Source organism: Thalassophryne amazonica, chromosome 3, assembly GCF_902500255.1.
Source record: "Thalassophryne amazonica chromosome 3, fThaAma1.1, whole genome shotgun sequence".
NCBI classification, from domain to species: Eukaryota; Metazoa; Chordata; class Actinopteri; order Batrachoidiformes; family Batrachoididae; genus Thalassophryne; species Thalassophryne amazonica.
Window position 1 is genome coordinate 50,840,441 of NC_047105.1, and position 22,550 is coordinate 50,862,990.

The window sequence follows — 22,550 nt, forward strand, 5'->3', positions numbered from 1 at the left end:
AACTGAATTGAGTTCATGCAATGAAGGTTGACAATGGACACTTACCGTAGCTGCTTCTGTGCTCCTCTTTTTGGTTTCATTTGTCTTAATTGCAGTAACAGTAAATGTACACATATGCATAAAACAGAAAAAGAGGAAAAAAAACCCTGAAATTTCATCAGGTAGTAACACTCAAATTAATGAACTTTGTCCATATTAAGATAACAAATTATCTTAAACATTACTTATAAAGTGATTTGAAATCTTTCTTATCATGAGTGCAATAAAACTGAAATGAAACTTTGTTTGGGTTTCTCTCAAGTAATGAGATTAATTCAGTTGGATCAACCTAATTTATTTAAGTGTTACCATTTGAAACACTTTATTAAGCTCGTCCAACAACACTCATTTTTTTCAGTGCATTGTGGTTTTTGAATATGACATTAATCTCATTATCCTCCTAAAACCCAGCCCATTCCTTTATGTCCTCTGCAGTGGATAAAAAGAAAGCTACATTGAAAGAAACTTTTTTCCCCTCGTTTCTCTGGAGGCCATGACTCAAAGATAAACATGAAAGTGGTGTAAACACTGTGAAAAGTAAAAACTGAAACAAAAATAATCTGTGGGTTGTCCCCCCCCCTCTCTCTCTCTCTCTCTCTCTCTCCCATTGGGACCCTTCGGGTGTCTTAGGAGGAAACAACTTGTTTCCTTCTGAGGATCCTGATCCTGTTTTATTGGAAGCTTCATTATTATGAAATCACACCACTATTTTTCCTTCTAAGTCATAAAATTCAGTTTCAGTTTTCACCTTTCCACACCCATCATACTGTATTCACGTGAAAATGTCAGAACCAGAATGAAAATGTCACATGGATTGGTTTCGCTATGACTGCCAGCAGCGAGCCAAAGAGTTTTGATTTGGACATGGATTTAAGAAGCTGCTTTTATCTCAGTCTTAATGAACAGATAAAAAAGATCAAATCAAAGGCTGGTCATGTCGTATTGTGATGCTGACAAATGGAAGCATGTCATAACTTTTCAACCTTGTTTCAACTCCGTCAAACCACAGTTTTTGATATTAGATTACTAAATGTAGGTTACAGCCCGACTGTCTGCTGCGTGCTTCCTTCCTCCAAAAGATTGACTCAGTTCAAGGAAATTGCTTCTGTTTGCACACACTAGTGGCCCGCCTTTAAACCATGAGCAGTACAATACACACACCAGTTGTGTCCTTTCTGGGTCATAATTTGTCTTAAAATACAAAAAACTAGAAATGGAAATGCTTCTACTCCTGATTCTGATGAATTCCCAGATTTTCAAGGTAAGATTTGTCTGTTCTTTCGTCTGCATTCATAGACATGGATGTCAGGTGGTGTCAGACTTTATCTGAAACAACAGCTCGTTAAGTTTTGTATTGGATTAATCCAGGATATGTGCAGTTAAATGCTACAGGCATTAGCCAGCATAGGGTTTAGACAGCAAAACTGTAGATGAGTGGGCATGTGAAGACAATACATCAGTGGCAATCAAGATTATCTTGTAACTCACCAAATTAAAAAGAAGACATAATGATGATAAACTGATTAGCTTTTGGAGGACTTTAATGCAACAGATCAATCCTAAAAGCAGCTTTGTCTGATACCTGCAAGATGGTTAGTGGATGAAAAATTACAAATACACTGTGTCCAGAAAGTATTAACAGCACTTCACTTGTCCAACAATTTATGTCACAGCCTTATTCCAGCAATGGAGTAAATTATTTTTTCCCCTCAAAATATTTTTTTTTAAATTCTGGCAAATTTATTAAAAAATAAAAACTAAGAAATCACACGTACATAGGTATTCACAGCCTTTGCTCAATACTTTGTTGATGCACTTTGGCAGCAATTACAGCCTCAAGTCTTCTTGAATATGATGCTACAGGCTTGGTGCACCTGTCTTTGGGCAGTTTTGCCCATTCCTCTTTGCAGCACCTCTCAAGCTTCATCAGGTTGGATGGGGAGCTTGAGTGCACAGCCATTTTCAGATTTCTGCAGAGATGTTCAATCAGATTTATGTCTGGGCTCTGGCTGGGCCTCTCAAGGACATTCACAGAGTTGTCCTGAAGGCACTCCTTTGATATCTTGGCTGTGTGCTTAGGGTCATTGTCCTGCTGAAAGATGAACCGTCGCCCCAGTCTGAGGTCAAGAGTGCTCTGGAGCAGGTTTTCATCCAGGATGTCTCTGTACATTGCTGCATTCATCTTTCCTCAATCCTGACTAGTCTCCCAGTTCCTGCTGCTGAAATACATCCCCACAGCATGATGCTGGCACCACCATGCTTCACTGTAGGGATGGTGCTTGATTTCCTCCAAACATGATGCCTGGCATTCATGCCAAAGACTTCAATCTTTGTCTCATCAGGCCAGAGAATTTTGTTACTCATGGTCTGAAAGTCCTTCAGGTGCCTTTTGGCAACCTTCAGGTCGGCTGCCATGTGCTTCTCTCTGGCCACTCTACCATACAGGACTGATTGGTGGATTGCTGCAGAGATGGTTGTCCTGATGCTGGAGTTCTAACAGAGTGACCATCTGGTTCTTGGTCACCTCCCTGACTAAAGCCCTTCTCCCCCGATCGTTCAGTTTAGACGGGCAGCCAGCTCTCTGAAGAGTCCTGGTGTATCTGAACTTCTTCCTTTTACAGATGATGGAGGCCACTGTGCTCATTGGGGCTTTCAAAGCAGCAGAAATGGTTCTCTGTCCTTCCACACAATTGTGTCGTGAGACAGTCCTGTCTCGGAGGTCTACAAACAATTCCTTTGACTTCATGCTTGGTTTGTGCTCTGACATGCACTGTCAACTGTGGGACCTTATATGTAGACAGGTGTGTGCCTTTCCAAATCATGTCCAATCAAGTGAATTTACCACAGGTGGACTCCAGTTAAGCTGGAGAAATATCTCAACGATGATCAGTGGAAACAGGATACACCTGAGCTCAATTTTGAGCTTCATAGCAAAGACTGTGAATACTTACGTACATGTGATTTCTTAGGGGTTGTTTTTTTTTTCACTTTTAATTAATTTGCAAAATGTTAAAACAAAAACAAAAAAACTTTTTTCACATTGTTATTATGGTGTATTGTGTGTAGAATTTTGAGGAAAAAAAGAATTTCATCCATTTTGGAATGAAGCTGTAACATAACAAAATGTGGAGAAAGTAAAGATTGTGAATACTTTCCAGATGGACTGTAGCTGTAATACTTACATATGTCAAATGCTGAAACATTTAGCGCCTTGTATTCTCATCTAGATGTTCAGCTTTCACGTAAAAGTGTCCCTGAACAGGTTATAGTATAGTAGCAAATAATGGAAAAAAAATATACAACAGAGTGGGAAAGTAAAAATGGAATGAAAGGGTAGATGGATAGATAGAATGTATGGCAAGAGGTAATACCAAAACATTTCTTTGGTATTGCAAATTGCAAATTAATGAAGTCTAATTTAGGTTTGGAAAATTACCTAGAAACACTAACACAGACAACAAATGAGACAAACAGGATTCAGTTTCTAAGATCTTTTATTTAAAGCTTTAAAGGTACATGTTATCCAGAATGTAGGTCTGAAGACAAAATATGAGTGCATTCAGTTTTCAAACCACTTATATACATTCAGTCGAATCATTTGATAGTATAAGACAGTCACTCTCAAAGTCCACTGCCACTCGTCAATCATGCACTGATGAAACACTGTCTCGCCTCATCAAATAGCATGACAATCAGAAAAATAGTCCTTTTCTTCTTGTTCATCATGCACTGATGAAAGCCTTGTCAATCTTATCTGTGCTCTTTGTATACTTCATCTTCCATGGCATTGTTCAATCAATTATATATATATATATATATATATATATATATATATATATATACACACACACACACACACACACACACACACACACACACACACACACACACAATTGATTTCAAATTTGAAAAATGTTTATATTTGTAATTTTTTAATTGAAAAAAGTTTTTTCACACACACACACACACACACACACACACACACACACACACACACATATATATGTATAATTGATTTCAAATTTGAAACATGTTTATATTTGCAATTTTTTAATAGAAATAATTTTTTTCACAAACTATTTGATAAAAATTGTTTTGAGCATTTTTGTGGGGCCAACTTTTTTCATACTTTATTTTATTTAAAATATAATGATAATATTAAATATATAATATTATATATATAAATTATAATATATAATTGTTCAGAAAACACAAAGAATGGTTGAACAGTTGGTACGAATATTCTCAAAGAATATCTCATTAATTGCTATATTCTATTGTACAAGTTGTCTTAATGGAGTGGCGTCTGCTATCTCTGATCACCTTTTTCTAAATATAACAGTTAAATCATCACTTTTACAGCCAGTTTTATTCAGACAAGCCAGGGAATGGATACAGTACATGAACATTTTCAAGTGACTGAATATGTATTTGACAATCATTAAGAAATAAAAACAACACCACCAACAACGAAAACCCAGTATGGTAGTATACGTAAAATCTGCGTCAAGTACACAGTTCTCAAAAATGTGTATAAAAATGTGAGTGAACATGCTGGAAGGAGACTGGTGAGGGAAGCCAACAAGAAACCCATGACAGGTCTGATGGACTTATAGGCTTCATAAGTGGAGAAACTGGAAATGGCGCACCCTCACTCACAGATTCATGTTGAGTGGCAGAGAGAAGGAATGTAAAACAAGAAATTAAATCAAATCTAGGCTCAGGTTTCTCACTTGCCTTCTGGAAAAGTGCACCTGAAATTTTGTATGTTCTTTTTAAGAAAATTCTCCTCTACACCACATCACCATAAAGCTGTACAACTTTTTAGTCAACAGACAAAAGTTGCTCTGTACTCCAGTTCTCCAACCACAACCACAGAAGCCTTTATGGCACATAAACAGAGCTGTGTCATGTGAGCTGAAGCCAACTGAATAGTACAATCCATGTTTCAACTCATGCAAATACTCTTACCATTGCACTCCTAAACAGTCATTATTTGTATAATGACTCTCTCAGAGTTATCTGGATATCTTGGTGACTTCTCTCACTAGTCTCCTTCCAGCAGGTTTTAGAAAAACCAACTACACACAACACCATACCGTTTGTATTTTTATTGATGCAAATGAAGTCCAAGACATATTCAAGGACTTGGAGATGTTTGTGTATCAATCTCCTGACTTGTCTCAAGAAGACTGGCTGTAAAAGTGATTATTTAGGCCATATGTGTAGAATAAATTGCTCCTGTGCAAAATGTAGGAATAGATATACAGTTGTGGACAGACGTAAACATGCACTCATGATGTGCACAAATGTCAAATGTGAAAGAAGAAGAAGAATGATGTCTTTGAACTTGTTGTGTGGGCCGCCAGAAGAGGAGGTACTGCTGGCCCACCACCAGAGGGCGCCCTGTCTGGAGTGCGGGCTCCAGGCACCAGAGGGCGCAGCCGCCTCACAGGAGCAGCCAGGGTGACAGCTGTCACGCATCACCTGCAACAGCTGTTACCAATCATCTGATCGGCAGGAGTATATCAGCAGGATGACGTTGCCACCTCTTTGCCGAGATATCGTTTCTACCTGGAAGGTAACATTCTCAGCTGACTGTGTTTATGACAGGAATATCTGTTGCTTGTGTGTGTTTGGACAGCAGATAATCTGTTTCTTTTTTCAACGAGAGGTGGAGGTAGTTTTCCTGCCGTGTGGATTGCTGGGTGCAAACGTGCCCACATTTAATTGTTTGTTGTTCCTCGCCAGCAGTACCAGGTCCGACACGCGGAGGCAGTGGCCACCTGGGAGTTCGGGACTTGGCGGCTCCAGTATTCCCGGGGTCTGGTGGCGGAGGAAATCGTGTGGTTCCGGTTCTGCTTTGGACAGACGTCTCCTATCTTCGAGCCTGCCCACACGACATCTTTATGAATTGACTTTTTGACCATTGTTGTAATCTGTTGTATTTGTTGTGCGCATTCACAACAGTAAAGTGTTGTTATTTGACCTACTCCATTGTCCGTTCATTTGCGCCCCCTGTTGTGGGTCCGTGTACCAACACTTTCCCAACAGGATATCTCGGCCATCGTCATGGACCCCGAGGGGCGTCAACCGGCTGTTGAACGGCCAATGGAAGAGCAGGGCGCACAGGCGTCTGCAGGAGGAATGATCGGTGAGTTGCAGCGAATCCTGACCGCTTTTACGGCTCGGTTGGATCTAATGACCGAGCAGAACGTCCTCCTTAACCGCAGGGTGGAGGCTCTCGCCGCGCAGGTGGAGGTGCACCCTCAGGGCGCTGCTGCGGCTTTCCCTCCTGTCGATCCTGTGCGCAACAGTGACGTTCCACAGGTCGTTCAACGACCCCTCCCACCTTCCCCTGAAGCATACATAAGCCCTCCAGAGCCGTACGGGGGTTGTGTGGAGACGTGCGCGGACTTTCTTATGCAGTGTTCGCTCGTCTTCGCACAACGTCCCGTCATGTACGCGACTGATGCTAGTAAGATACCTTATGTAATTAATCTGCTTCGCGGCAAGGCACGCGCTTGGGCTACAGCGCTCTGGGAGCAAAATTCACGGCTCCTTCTGACATATGATGGGTTTGTGAGGGAGTTCAGAACAGTGTTCGATCACCCAAATAGAGGAGAGACCGCTTCAGCCGTGCTGCTGTCAATGAGACAGGGGCGCCGGAGCGCAGCTGCTTATGCAGTCGACTTCCGCATCGCGGCTGCGAGGTCCGGCTGGAATAACACTGCCCTCCGCGCCGCCTTCGTAAACGGACTGTCGTTGGTCCTGAAGGAGCTCCTGGTGGCCAAGGACGAACCGCGGGATTTAGACGGGCTTATTGATCTCGTTATACGATTAGACAATCGGTTAGAAGAACGCCGTCGGGAACGAGACGAAGGGCGTGGCCGGGCACGCGCCGTCCCTCTCCCTTCCGGTTCCGACCGAGTTCCGACCTCCCCACGCTCCACGGCCTCTACGCTCCGTGTGGTGACAGCTCCCCCTGTTGACGAAGCTATGGACATAAGCAGGGCCAAATTTAGGGCACCAGATAGACAGAGGAGGCTGGCCCGCGGAGCGTGCTTTGTTTGTGGCTCAATAGAGCATCAAGTAAGGGACTGCCCCGAGCGGTTAAAACATCAACGCCCGCCCCTAGACACTGGGTTAGGGGTGGGCCAAAACATTCGCGTGGGACATACCCATATTGCCACACGACTCCCAGTGACAATCCTTTATGAGGATTTAACCCTGAAGGCCCCAGCACTGGTGGACACGGGCTCTGAAGGGAATCTGTTAGACAGCAGATGGGCCAGGGAGATAGGGCTCCCTCTGGTGGCGCTTACCTCGCCTGTGCAGGTGCGGGCACTAGATGGCTCCCTACTCCCACCAATCACACATAAGACACCACCAGTAACTCTGGTGGTGTCAGGAAATCACCGGGAGGAGATCGAGTTTTTTGTGACTCCTACTACCTGCCGTGTGATTTTAGGGTTCCCCTGGATGTTAAAACACAATCCCCGGATCGATTGGCCGTCCGGGGTAATGGTTCAGTGGAGCGAGACCTGCCATCGGGTATGTTTAGGTTCCTCGGTTCCTCCCGGTTCCCAGGCTAAGGAGGAGGTCAGAGTCCCGCCCAATCTGGGGACGGTGCCGGTGGAGTACCATGACCTTGTAGATGTGTTCAGTAAGGATCTGGCACTCACCCTTCCCCCCCACCGTCCGTACGATTGTGCCATTGATTTGGTTCCAGGCGTTGAGTTCTCGTCCAGCAGGCTGTACAACCTCTCACGACCTGAGCGCGAATCAATGGAGACCTACATCCGGGACTCTTTAGCGGCCGGGTTGATCCGGAATTCCACCTCCCCGATGGGTGCAGGTTTCTTTTTTGTGGGTAAAAAAGACGGCGGACTTCGTCCATGCATTGATTATAGGGGACTGAACGAAATCACGGTTCGTAATCGATACCCGTTGCCCTTGTTGGATTCAGTGTTCACGCCCCTGCATGGAGCCCAAGTATTCACGAAGCTAGATCTTAGAAATGCGTATCACCTGGTTCGGATCCGGAAGGGAGACGAGTGGAAGACGGCATTTAACACCCCCTTAGGTCACTTTGAGTACCTGGTCATGCCGTTCGGCCTCACAAACGCCCCCGCGACGTTCCAAGCATTGGTTAATGATGTCTTGTGGGATTTCCTGCACCGATTCGTCTTCGTATATCTAGACAATATACTCATCTTTTCTCCGGATCCTGAGACTCATGTCCGGCATGTACGTCAGGTCCTGCAGCGGTTGTTGGAGAACCGGCTGTTTGTGAAGGGCGAGAAGTGCGAGTTTCACCGCACTTCTTTGTCCTTCCTGGGGTTTATCATCTCCCCCAACTCCGTCGCTCCTGATCCGGCCAAGGTTGCGGCGGTGAGAGACTGGCCCCAACCCACTAGCCGTAGGAAGCTGCAACAGTTCCTCGGCTTTGCTAATTTCTACAGGAGGTTCATTAAGGGCTACAGTCAGGTAGTTAGCCCCCTGACAGCCCTGACCTCACCAAAAGTCCCCTTCACCTGGTCGGATTGTTGCGATGTCACGTTCAAGGAGTTGAAACGGCGCTTCTCGTCTGCACCCGTTCTGGTGCAGCCCGATCCTAGTCGCCAGTTAGTGGTTGAAGTGGACGCCTCGGACTCAGGGATAGGAGCTGTGCTTTCCCAGAGCGGGAAGACCGATAAGGTCCTTCACCCGTGTGCCTATTTTTCCCGCAGGTTGACCCCGGCCGAACGGAACTATGACGTCGGCAATCGAGAACTCCTTGCGGTGAAAGAGGCTCTTGAAGAGTGGAGACATCTGTTGGAGGGAACGTCCGTGCCATTCACGGTTTTCACTGACCACCGCAACCTGGAGTATATCAGGACCGCCAAGCGGCTGAACCCCAGGCAAGCCCGCTGGTCACTGTTCTTCGGCCATTTTGACTTCCAGATCACCTACCGTCCCGGGACCAAGAACCAGAGATCAGATGCCTTGTCCCGGGTACATGAAGATGAAGTCAAAACGGAGTTGTTGGATCCACCGGAACCCATCATCCCGGAGTCCACTATCGTGGCCACCCTCACCTGGGACGTAGAGAGAACCGTCCGGGAGGCCCTGGCACGAAGCCCAGACCCCGGAACTGGGCCGAAGAACAAACTCTACGTCCCACCAGAAGCTAGGGCTGCAGTCTTGGACTTCTGTCACGGCTCTAAGCTCTCCTGTCATCCAGGGGTGCGAAGAACCGTGGCAGTTGTCCGGCAGCGCTTCTGGTGGGCGTCCCTAGAGGCCGACGTCCGGGATTATATCCAGGCCTGCACCACCTGCGCCAGGGGCAAGGCTGACCATCGCAGGGCTTCGGGACTGCTCCAGCCGCTGCCCGTGCCCCATCGCCCCTGGTCCCACATCGGCCTGGATTTTGTCACGGGCCTCCTGCCGTCCCAGGGCAACACCACCATCCTCACGATAGTGGACCGATTCTCCAAGGCGGCCCACTTCGTGGCCCTCCCGAAGCTCCCGACGGCCCAGGAGACAGCAGACCTCCTGGTCCACCACGTCGTCCGGTTGCATGGGATCCCAACAGACATCGTCTCCGATCGCGGTCCCCAGTTCTCCTCGCAAGTCTGGAGGAGCTTCTGCCGGGAACTGGGGGCCACGGTGAGTCTCTCATCCGGGTATCATCCCCAGACCAACGGGCAAGCAGAACGGGCCAATCAGGAGGTGGAGCAGGCCCTGCGTTGCGTGACAGCCGCGCACCCGGCGGCCTGGAGTACCCATCTGGCCTGGATCGAGTATGCCCATAACAGCCAGGTGTCGGCAGCCACCGGCCTCTCCCCTTTCGAGGTGTGTCTGGGGTACCAACCTCCTTTGTTTCCGGTGGTTGAGGGAGAGGTCAGTGTGCCCTCGGTCCAGGCCCACCTACGGAAGTGCCGTCGGGTGTGGCGTGCCGCCCGTTCTGCCTTGCTGAGGGCCCGGATGAGGACGAAGGCCCATGCAGACCGTCGGCGGACCCCGGCCCCTACGTACCGGCCAGGGCAGGCAGTGTGGTTGTCTACCAAGGACATACCCCTTCAAGTGGACTCCCCTAAACTGCAGGACCGGTATATCGGTCCGTTCAAGATCATCAAGGTCATCAGTCCAGCCGCAGTGAGGCTTCAGCTTCCGGCCTCACTGCGGATCCATCCCGTTTTCCACGTGTCCCGGATCAAGCCCCATCACACCTCACCCCTCTGTACTCCCGGTCCGGCACCACCTCCTGCCCGGATCATCGATGGCGAGCCGGCTTGGACTGTGCGCCGGCTCTTAGATGTCCGTAGGATGGGCCGGGGCTTCCAGTATTTGGTGGACTGGGAGGGGTACGGACCTGAAGAACGCTCCTGGGTGAAGAGGAGCTTCATCCTGGACCTGGCCCTCCTGGCCGACTTCTACCGCCGCCACCCGGACAAGCCTGGTCGGGCGCCAGGAGGCGCCCGTTGAGGGGGGGGTCCTGTTGTGTGGGCTGCCAGAAGAGGAGGTACTGCTGGCCCACCACCAGAGGGCGCCCTGTCTGGAGTGCGGGCTCCAGGCACCAGAGGGCGCAGCCGCCTCACAGGAGCAGCCAGGGTGACAGCTGTCACGCATCAGCTGCAACAGCTGTTACCAATCATCTGATCGGCAGGAGTATATCAGCAGGATGACGTCTCCACCTCTTTGCCGAGATATCGTTTCTACCTGGAAGGTAACATTCTCAGCTGACTGTGTTTATGACAGGAATATCTGTTGCTTGTGTGTGTTTAGACAGCAGATAATCTGTTTCTTTTTTCAACGAGAGGTGGAGGTAGTTTTCCTGCCGTGTGGATTGCTGGGTGCAAACGCGCCCACATTTAATTGTTTGTTGTTCCTTGCCAGCAGTACCAGGTCCGACACACAGAGGCAGTGGCCACCTGGGAGTTCGGGACTTGGCGGCTCCAGTATTCCCGGGGTCTGGTGGCGGAGGAAATCGTGTGGTTCCAGTTCTGCTTTGGACAGACGTCTCCTATCTTCGAGCCTGCCCACACGACATCTTTATGAATTGACTTTTTGACCATTGTTGTAATCTGTTGTATTTGTTGTGCGCATTCACAACAGTAGTGTTGTTATTTGACCTACTCCATTGTCCGTTCATTTGCGCCCCCTGTTGTGGGTCCGTGTACCTACACTTTCCCAACAGAACTACTCTATTGCCAGAGTGGAATGATTGTACGGCATACATCATTTATGACTTTAAGAAGAATTAGGTGCACAAATTTGAATTTATTTTGGATCTTCTCTAATCCACACATGGTTAAAATCATATATATATATATATATATATATATATATATATATATATATATTGCAACTTTGCAAGCATCACCACCACCAACCACTGCAAAGCAACAAAATGCAGCGGTCTTTGCACTCCCGAATCCAAAATGAGGTGCTGCTTTTACACGTTTCTCCGCAAAAAAAAAAAAAAAAAAAAGAAACAGACACGCCGGCCAGTTTTTTCTGTACTGAAGTTTTCCCCTTAAGTGTGTGTTTAACTCGGCAGGGTTGCCAACTCTCATACATCTGGAGTGACACTCACGCTTTCAGCATCTATCTCACGTTGTCATGCACAAGCAAGAAATGTCACACCAAAATAAAAATTTCTCCCGTTAATTTTCTGTTGATGACTAGTTTAGACCAGACCAGATGACAGCGCATTATTTCTTAATGAAAAGAGAGGAACAGCTGTTAACATCTGCTTACAGCATTCTGACTGCAGTATTCTCTGACTGTTGATTTGCTGACAACCTTGCACCTGATATATCAGCTGTGCATGAAGAGTTCAGAGAGCATTCAAGCATAGGTTCAAAGCTTGTTTCTGACTCAGCCACTTTTTGGATGACAATTTAAGCCAATAAATAGCTTAACAAATAGAATAAGCTATTGTCTTATAAAACTGGGTCCCTTGTCACTAGAGACATAGCCTAATCAGTCTAATTGTGTGTTGAGACAGGAGGCTACAGACTTCAGCTATTTGCAAACTAGTTCATTTAAAGGACATGTCATACATTAATGTCCTGGTTAGCAAGTATTCATGATTTTAAGTCTATTTATGCACATGCACTAAAAAATGTGGTCGCTGATGTATTTTATTACTCAGTTATTACTGATGGAGAAACCAAAGCTTGTTGAAGCACTGAATCCATATGAAGCAATTGTGCTGAAATGGTTGTGTTTAGAAGCATTTGATAGAAGGAGAGAGCATATCTCACCCATATTGGCCTCTCTTCATTGGCTTCCTGTTAATTCTAGAATAGAATTTAAAATTCTTCTTCTTACTTATAAGGTTTTGAATAATCAGGTCCCATCTTATCTTAGGGACCTCGTAGTACCATATCACCCCAATAGAGCGCTTCGCTCTCAGACTGCAGGCTTACTTGTAGTTCCTAGAGTTTGTAAGAGTAGAATGGGAGGCAGAGCCTTCAGCTTTCAGGCTCCTCTCCTGTGGAACCAGCTCCCAATTCAGATCAGGGAGACAGACACCCTCTCTACTTTTAAGATTAGGCTTAAAACTTTCCTTTTTGCTAAAGCTTATAGTTAGGGCTGGATCAGGTGACCCTGAACCATCCCTTAGTTATGCTGCTATAGACATAGACTGCTGGGGGGATGCACTTTCTTTCTCTTTTTGCTCTGTATGCACCACTCTGCATTTAATGATTAGTGATCGATCTCTGCTCCCCTCCACAGCATGTCTTTTTCCTGGTTCTCTCCCTCAGCCCCAACCAGTCCCAGCAGAAGACTGCCCCTCCCTGAGCTTGGTTCTGCTGGAGGTTTCTTCCTGTTAAAAGGGAGTTTTTCCTTCCCACTGTAGCCAAGTGCTTGCTCACAGGGGGTCGTTTTGACCGTTGGGGTTTTACATAATTATTGTATGGCCTTGCCTTACAATATAAAGCGCCTTGGGGCAACTGTTTGTTGTGATTTGGCGCTATATAAAAAAATTGATTGATTGATTGATTGATTGATTGATACAATTAAATATTAAACATCTGCTGGCCCATCTTTAACATAGCACTTGCATGGAACAATGAAACTGGTGTTGTTATGTATGTTAAATATTAAAGGTTCTATGTGCATCTTGAAATTTTTGACAATGTTTAAAGACAATACTATACTTGTGTTGTAATTTGATTGCCAGATCATAAAATACTGTATACAATAGAGATATAAATTGAGAAATCTTTGTACAACTAGTGACTGTTATGATCATAGTTGTACAAAATGAAGAGGATTTGGAGGCTTCAAAGGTTTTTATTTAAAAACAAGATCATTTCAGCTGTGTTACGCTTGAGTCTATTCCTTCTCTCCAGTTTTGGAGAAAAGACTCACACGGCACAGACGTTTCTGGCATATGAAGATAGATTTTGTCTAGCTTGTAAACAGATGGATAAACAGCTGCCTCCCTATCTCTCCTTGCAAATGTACTGCAGAAAATGGTTCTGGGAAGCATTAGCATGACTAAAACCCTTCAGCTTCTGGGGAGCTTCCTCCCCCCCACCCCCAGACCCCACAACCAGGGCCTTCTTCACCTCCAGACATTTTAAGCATTTTTCTTTGTTTCTCACATGCCTGTAGATGAGCTTGCTGAAATTTCGGGAAAAGAAAGGATGGAGAAGAGAAGAATCAAGTTTTATTAGTAAATGAGTACTGTTTTTTTAATTAGTGTTAGGGTCATCAAAAATTTTTGGTGCATGCTATGTGCGCGCAGAGTTTCACTCCAGCCAAAGTCCCAAAGTTGCCAACCCAGCGGGAGCCAAACCGTGTGCATGTGTGTGCGCGTCAGCATGTGTGCGTTTGGAGTCCAAAGCGCAGATGGTTTTCACCCTCCACAGTCTTCCTCTTCCTCAGCGGGGGTGCAGATTCAACCTGTCATCTTTTATTTTTTTGTGTTTTAAACTTGTTTTATGTCAAACACTGCGCTTGATGCTGCAGGAGTGAAAGGTGGACCACTGCGCTGAGCCTGAAGAGAACTGTATCTGCTGCACTCCAGCTTACTTTCACCTCTGCAAACAGGCATTGCCCAATCGAATTTCTTCTTTTATATTGTAGTAACGAGTAACTAAGATGTTTAAGAGAAATGTATCGGAGTAAAAGTATACATTTTATTGAAGAAATGTAGTGCAGTAAAAGTGAAAGTCGCCAGAAATTTGAAAAACAAAGTAAAGTACAAATACGTCAAACTGTACTTACAGTACTTCATTACTGTAAGTACAGTTTTGACGTATTTGTACTTTACTTTGTAAAAAAAAAAGGTAAGTATTTCTACTTCATTACATTACAACACTGAGTACAAGTTAGTTGAGTCTGTCACCACTTTGCCAGGATCTGGAAGAAGACCTAAACTGTCACCCTCAGATGAAAGAAAACTGGTTAGGATGTTCTGGAACAACCCAGGAACCACCAAGGCTCAGGCCTGCCATGAACTGGAAACTGCTGGAACACCAACCAGCATCACTATCCACAGTGACGTGGATTTTATATCACCATGAACTGAGAGACTGCAGACCAGGAAAGAAGCCCCTGCTCCAAAAAATAAATAAACACCTTCAAGCTAGACTGAAATTTTCCACTTCCCACATGGACAAGCCAAATGCTTTCTGGAGAAAGGTTTTATGGTCAAATAAGACAAAGACTGAGATATTTGGCCACAACGACAAGAGGTAATGTTTGGAGGAGTAAAAGTGAGGCTTTCAAACCTAAGAACAGTGCACCAACTGTCAAGCATAGTGATGGTAGCATCATGCTCTGGGGTTGTTTTGCTGCCAGTGGTACTGTTGCATTCTACAAAGTGGATGGAATAATGGAGAAGGAGGACTACCTCCAAATTCGTCAACATCACCTCAAATCAACAGCTAGCTAGACAGTTGAAACTTGGCCACAATTGGCTAATTAGATAATGATCTCGAACTGACATCAAAACTGGTTGTGGATTGGATTAAGCAGGCTAACATTAAGATTCTGGAATGCCCGTCCCAAAGCCCCGACATCAACCCTATTGACCATTTGTGGGTTATGCTGAGAAGTCGGGTTTCTGACTGGAAACCAATCAGTTTAATAGAACTCAACCAATTCTGCCAAGAAGATAGGTAAATATCCAGCCAGAAGCTTGTTGATCGCTAACAAAAGCATCTGGTTGAAGTGCAGCTTGTTAAAGCCCACTTTACACAGAATGGTGTCCATTGACTACCCCCTTGTGCATCCTAAAAATAGCCAGGATGCACAAGGGTTGCAGAAGGGGTGAAAAACATGTTGCTGTGTAAATGCTTCAGTGTCCTTTGGGGATTGTTTCTGTGTTCTAAAATGCAATTTGGGGTCAAATTTGTGGAGTTGTATGAGCGACCTGTAAGTCCACTGAGCTTCCTTTGTGTTTCCTCTGTGCGACCATCTGCAACTTCCAGTTATCTTGGCAATCCTTTTAGTTCCTCTGTGCTTCCTCTGCACATCCATCGGCAATCATAGGCCACCAAACAGGGCAAACAGTCATCAAATCATTGTGCATCCATTGAGCAATCCCTAAATGACATAGGTATTCCCTGTGCCTCTCTTGTGCCTCCCCTGCACCTTCTTTGAACGTCCTTCACCTTCAGCATCCGCTGGGCATTTCTTTTGAACCTGCCAATAATTCACTGTGACCATAGTGTTCATGGTATTCTCTGTGCTTCCATTGAGTGTCCCCTGAATGACCTGGGTATCCATTGTGCCTCCCTTGAGCTTTCAACAGCATCCTCACACATTTGGTGGATGTACAAGGGAAGCACAACAAACTTCATCCTGTGTAAAAGGGATTTAATGAACATTTAACCAAATATTAATAGGGGTATATGCATACATTTGAGCCTGTATGTATAATTTTGTCCTTGTGTGGATTAGAGAACATCCAAAATAAATTTAAACTTATGCACCCAAAACCTTGTGTTCTAGCTAGCTAGGATACAGACAGATGATGTTCATTACGTAGCTAACATCATAGTGAAAGAAATGCGTGTGTGGTAATCTAGGGTGATTTTGTTGCAGTTTCTTGGCATTTCAAATTTCAGACACTCCTTTATGAAAATGTCAAGCTCTTCTTTTTATGTCAGTGTAATGTTTATTTTACATGCATGTATGTGTTCAAAAAGTTCACCAGCATGCAGCCAGGATGGCAAAAAAAAAAAAAACTAAACAAAACAGGATGCTCTCATTTATGAAGTGTCAGTAATTACTGGCGCTATGTTTCAAAGAAGCTTGTCTTCATCATGACGCTCTGTATTACCCGCAGTCAGACCACATTTACATTCGCTGCTGTAGCAGCTGAGGGCTTTGAGTTGTCACCTCCCTTTCCGGGAAGATGAAAAATACACTGCTGCTGTCAGCATATTCTGACTTTTCTGTGTCACTGGAGAATACTGTGGTGACTTCTCAGCAATGCAGGTTGGAGCATTCTAAAGTATAAGGCAGGTGTGTCAGTGTGAAACCCAGTGTAAATTTTGTCAAGAACCTTTTTCGGCAAACTAGAATGAGAGAGCAGTTGAATGTGCAGATATGTGATCACAATATGAACACGGCAGTGGGGACTGAAGCCCAGAGGTGACAGATTTTTGAGGGCTTTACAAAAGGAGAGACAGCCATTAAACGCAACACCACAATCTCAGATTGTGGTTTTCCTTTGTCACCCACAAACTAAAACATCATGTTTTTATAATTGTGATTTGGTGGAAGACAAATGACTCAAGATGAATTTGTACAAAAAAGACAAAATACTTCAGATATAACAAAAATCTGAATTCAGACATTATCTTACAGAAAATGCCCGATTTCAGTCAATTCTGTAAATACCCAGGCTCAGTGGCAAGTGAAGATGGAGAATTAGATGTAGAAATGTTCAGTCTTGTTGAAACAACCAGAAGACAATATTATGAGTATAGTATGACTAAATAATTAAGGCAGTGGTGAAATTTTATTCACAAGAACGTCACAGGCAGTTAAAGTACTGCAAAAGAAGGAACTGGAGTTATAAAGCAGGGCAGAATAACAAATGAAAGCAAAAATACAACAAAAGGAGTGATATGTAAGAAAGTCCATAAAAGCTGGCTGAGGTGGTTGGATATGTGATGAGAAGCAAATAGGACAAGAGATCAAGCGTGATGAAAATAACAGTACAGAGGAATCATACTATAATTTGAGCAATATTTGCCTGTCTGTGTTCCCCTACTCCTCCCCTTTGTCCAATTTCCATCATATTTAGTATGTGGATGAAGGTAAACTCCAGCATTGCCCTTAAAAGGTTTATTTTAGTAAAGGTGGATGTCATCACTATCAAAGGTCAAATTTTTGATTTTCATTGTGATAGCAACCAAACTTGGGACACATAGGATAGCGGAATCCGGAATAGTAAAGTCAAATCTGCCAAAGGCCAATCGCTGGTACCAAGGTCATGTCTGCCTCTTTGTTTGCTGACCTACTCCTCCCAGGTCCATTTCCTAACTTCTACCAAACTTGGTATGTCAGTAACAGTTGACCCTGAAATTGGCCTTAATGAATTCATATTGGCAAAAGTGACGGCCTATTTGATTTTCAACCCAGTTTGGACCAAATGTGGTACAGTGCACACTGACTTGCATTCCTTAATTGCCCTGGCAAGATCATCCAGAGGTGAGTCATTTGGATGAAGATCAAGGTCATTTCAGTCAAATATCAGATTGTCATAACCTTGACTGTCTTCCTGCCCACAAGTACTATTACCAATGTTAAATATATTTGTGTGTTTATCTATTATTTTGTTTTCTTTGCTATTTGTTTTGGTATTAAGTAATTACTTTTCTTAAATGTTATATTGTTAGTTTGATGTACTTTTAGTCTGTTATTTGTTTAAATGTGCATGACGAACTGGGCTGAACCGGTTTTACCACTTAGGACAAAGAGATTCAAATTACAATATAAATCATATGTCCCGTTGGGCAGGGGGCGGGACCTCCCTTGAATGCCCAATAAGGGAAGGATTTTGTGAAATAAGGTCTGCCTTTGTCACACCCATGTTGTGCTTTATAAAAACTGTTTTCGTCCATTGTTCGTCATTCTGAGAGAAGAGAGAGAAGTTCTTCAGAATCCAGGCCTGTTTTTCCACTGTGACTTTAAATAAATTTAAAGTGTGAAATAGTTTGTACTTTATGAGGGACAGTATTACAGTGAGAACCAGGTACAATTAACACCTACAAAAAAGAAACAGAAAGGGGCGGGGGGAGGAGCTGAAATGGAGGCAGATGGATATGGTAAAGAAAGACTTGATGGACAATAGGCTGACCAGGAATGAGTAGAGTAGCCAGCTGTATGAAGACAGTTCATCAGGCACATCAACCCCATGTATAGAAATTTATTGCTTCTGTTTTACCACAAAGTAGGTACATTTTAAAATAACCAAAAATATTTTCAAATAGTTTTGCTGGATTTACCTTGAAATCCAGGACCCCCCCACCCCCACCCCACCCCCCACTGTGGGAAAAAGGACTCTACGCTTCTAATATGCGTCTTCTTTCCTAACAGGTGTCCTCGGTGCCCTACCTTGCAGACTCAGATGGAAACTGTCGCAACACAACAACAGAATATCTGTTAGATGGTTCCAAATTGTGTTGCAGAAAATGCCAGCCTGGTAAGTGAAAAGCATTTTAATGACATAAAAATAAGTCACACGGTCTACACTCAAGTGTTTCCTACTTCCTACTCCTATGGGTCAAGCAGCTTATTGTACAATTTAACTGGAATAAAATGACATTTTAATGCATAATTCACCACTGAACTGTAATGGGCAGAAACTTTCTGCAGGGCATGCTACACAACTTTTGAGCAAGAAATTCCAACATCTGGATTTCAACGGAATGCAGCACACTGATTGTATGGAAAGCACACCTGTCTAATTTTGGAGGTCTGGGCTCTGAGGTCTGAACATTATTTGACTGAAAGAAATGCTGATGAGCAAAATCAATAATGTGATCTCAAGTGCCTGCTAACCTCCTCTCACCCACTCGGTGTATGTTAATTGTTTTGCCTCCCACCTATTTAATAAGAATGGAGTGGCGGAAGCCTTTATTGGCTTGTATCTGTATTTAATTACTCAGCCATGATCACGACTCAACACATTTTCATTTGCACCTTTAAAAATGAGGTAATTTGATAACGTGTTATGTTTTAAAATTTGTTTTTCTTTGATATTAATGAATTTAAATGCTGAACTGAAATGCTTTTTTTTTTTAATGGATGCATTGCAATGGATTGATTTGTAGTTTTAAAGGAAGACTAGTTGGGGTACCCGGCGCTGCCCGGGTTAACCTGTTTTAGACATAAGCCAAATGCCAATCATTTTAATCAAAACAATTGCCAAACATTTGTTTTTGTAATGCTGATGTCTTATGAATATAATAGTTAATGGGCTAAAGTTTGTCCAGCAGAACTATAAGAGGTGGACTCCCCAAACTAAGTGGAAATACTTGGTTAAAAGACAAACACACTTGAAGGCCTTTCTTGCAGACTTTGTTTTGCAATCAAATTTATAACAAAATTACACACAAAAGGTAGGTAACCGTAAATGTAAATATCAATTTATCAAAATTGAGGTAGTGATGTATTTCACTGTTTTTACATTACAATTTTACAAACATAAAATGAATGTATTCAGACAGGAAGGCAAACTGGGTTGTACAGAACAGTCAGGTGCTTAACAGTTGAGAACATAAAGTAGCTGAAGGAAGGGAATAAATAAACAGAGATAGCCAACACATATACAGGGCTGGAAATTTGAATCTGCCTGGTCATACCCACAGGCGGCTATTTTAGGGGTAATTTTCAGTTCAACTTTTTTTTTTAAAAATGGTACCAGTTTGCTCCCATGTCATGAGGATTCAGAATATATATAGTTTTTAGGGCTACATATTATAGTTTGGGAGTTTATCGCACATGGTACAACACTGTATGGTCTTACATAAATGGCTATTTTGGAGGTCATTTTCAGTTAAACTTTTTAAAAAATGGTACCAGTTTCTTCCCCATGTCAAGAGGATTCAGAATATATATAGTTTTTAGGGCTACATATTATAGTTTGGGAGTTTATCCCGTACAGACAGACAGACAGACGTAGCCCTTTATGTATATAGATACAGTTACGTATTTCAAAGCTGGGTTTTGTTAAACCTGATTAATATCTCTAGAGCTAGTAATTTTATTGAATAACAATAAATCATTCTGACTAATTTTTGACAATTTTGGCTTATCTGTCCCCTTTCAGCTTCCTTTTTGGTTGCAAAACAGTTCAGTTATTTATTTATTTATTTATTTATTTATTTATTTTGGGTTGAACAACCCTCATTATAAACCTATTACTTTTAAAAGTTCAGTCAAATTGAGCAATGAGAAGAACATGAGTTCAAGCAATTGGTCGCGTCACTAAAGTCCAACATTTGGACTAGTTGACTTCTAACCTTGATTTTCAGCACCCACCCAGAGCAAATCAAACTAGATATGAAGAAGAGGAAATGAAAAATGAGGCAAGATGTAATGTAATGTAAAATAATTCGCAGTGATACATCTGGAGTCCAGCCGGGTCACCACAGGCCAAATGTGACGGGGAGACTTCCATCGGGTTAAATGTTCCGAGCAAACCAACCCCCCACTTTTAAATAAATACATACATAAATAAATACATTGTGGCTTTTCAAACCGCAGTGTATTTTATTATTAAGTTTTCCCTTAAAGAAACTGTTTTAATTTATATTTTAACATTAAATGAATGAACCACTAAACATGCCCATGAGGTCAAAGGTCAGTCAGGATGTTTGTACAGGCAGAAGCATGTCCCTGTTGTGCATTTTAAAATATTCATCATCACTAGTTAAATACATATTTCAGAAATTATTCTACAGTGATCACATTAAAGGCAAATACTCGTACATACCCTGACCTGCTTACAACTTGAAATGACCCCCAAAAATGATTTCATTGTGAGGTTTATGTCACATGACGAAAATCTAATTTACAACCACACTGCAGTCATTGTTAAATCATTTCCTGTTCCATTCGTAACAAACATTTGTATTTATTTTCAGTATCTGTTTTTCTGTTTAAAGTACAGATATGAATACTAAATGTAAAAATGTACACATTAATCTCCATGTTATTTCATCTAAGAATAACACGTTAGTTATGATTTTATTTTACAGATGAAGGATGGTTTGTAGAGACTCATTTGTATTATCGTTTTTTTATTTGAAACTCAAGGGGTCTAATGTAAGAAAACGTTCTCTCGTTTGTTACTTTTCAAACATCTGGTGTGTAAAGGTGCCGCACTCTCTCTGTTATTGTTTGTCAGCGTTGTTATGAGTTGTCCCTTAAAGTTTTGACTAGTGGTGTCAGAGGATGGCGCACAGACGACCTTCAAATCGCTGGGAAACTGTTGCTAGCTGCCTGTAAACACCATCTGTGAAAAAAAATGTTCTCACGAGAAATTAGTTGTCCGAGCACAGCCTTTCAAAAAGCCTGATAATTCATTGAAACAGTCTTTCCTTTTTTTTTTCTTTTGGTTTATCTGTGGATGTGAGAAGGTGCCGCATTCTTTTTCTTTTTGTCTTTTTTTTCTTCCTCTGTCTCCTTTTTTTCTTCTTTTCCCCCTCTGTTTCTGATCACATTGTAATCGGTTTGAATGTACTTTGAAGCCACAAATATTCTGCCTCGGATAACCCACACAGACCCTCTTTGTCCTAAGAACTTTATTTTGGTCTACGTGCGGAGTTGTGAGACGACAGCATCAATGGATACAGTGATTAGCCCTTATAGCCGTTCTGTGCATGCCTATGGGCCTTTTCTCTGGGTTTTTGAGAGTATGACAGTGTCGCACACAGGCCTGGCATATGCATTACAGCGTAAAGTGGAGCTTTGCGTACAAATAATTCACTTAATCATTTCAGTCTCAATGCATAAGACACAATTAAAAATACAGATACATATCTGTGAATATGTGCCTGATCAGTGAACTTCAGGTGGCGCCATCTGTCAGGATTTGGCCCATTCTGGGCCTTCGTCAGGGTCAGAGCATCTTTCCCGGGTCTGGTCTTGATCATCCGTTGTGGTTTCGACTTATTTTTTACTTTGTGTGTTTTATCGTCTTGGTCATGCTCTATTAATGATTATTTTTGTTTCATTTATTTTCTGTGTATCACTTGGTTGCCATGTATTTAGTTTTGTTTATCATATTTATTGTATTATGCTTTAGTCACTGGTTTTGGTTATTATCATCACTTTAGTGTTTTCATCTGGTTACATTCCTTTAGTTACTTACTGCATTCTCTGGTCATCATTTATTTTCTAGTTAGTCATTAGCCTGTTTGCCACTTTATCATTTATTATATCACCTTTTATTCTGTAGTCTTCATCGGTTCCATTCTAGTTTAGTCCTGCCTGCGTGTGTTTTCAGCATGTATCTTTAGTGTATCACTTATGTTTTGTTTTGA

At 43.1% G+C, this 22,550-nt stretch overlaps 1 protein-coding gene across 1 annotated transcript in view; it reads left to right on the forward strand.

The window, feature by feature from the left end:
* The first annotated feature begins 1,022 nt into the window (after window positions 1-1,022).
* The window catches only part of tnfrsf1b (tumor necrosis factor receptor superfamily, member 1B), a 33,966-nt gene continuing 12,438 nt past the window's right edge, over window positions 1,023-22,550 (forward strand). Inside the window, exons 1-2 of the mRNA XM_034166236.1 lie at window positions 1,023-1,300; window positions 18,598-18,703. Coding sequence (XP_034022127.1) covers window positions 1,253-1,300; window positions 18,598-18,703 — 154 coding nt within the window. The 5' untranslated portion in view covers window positions 1,023-1,252. The remainder of the gene's footprint in view (window positions 1,301-18,597; window positions 18,704-22,550) is intronic.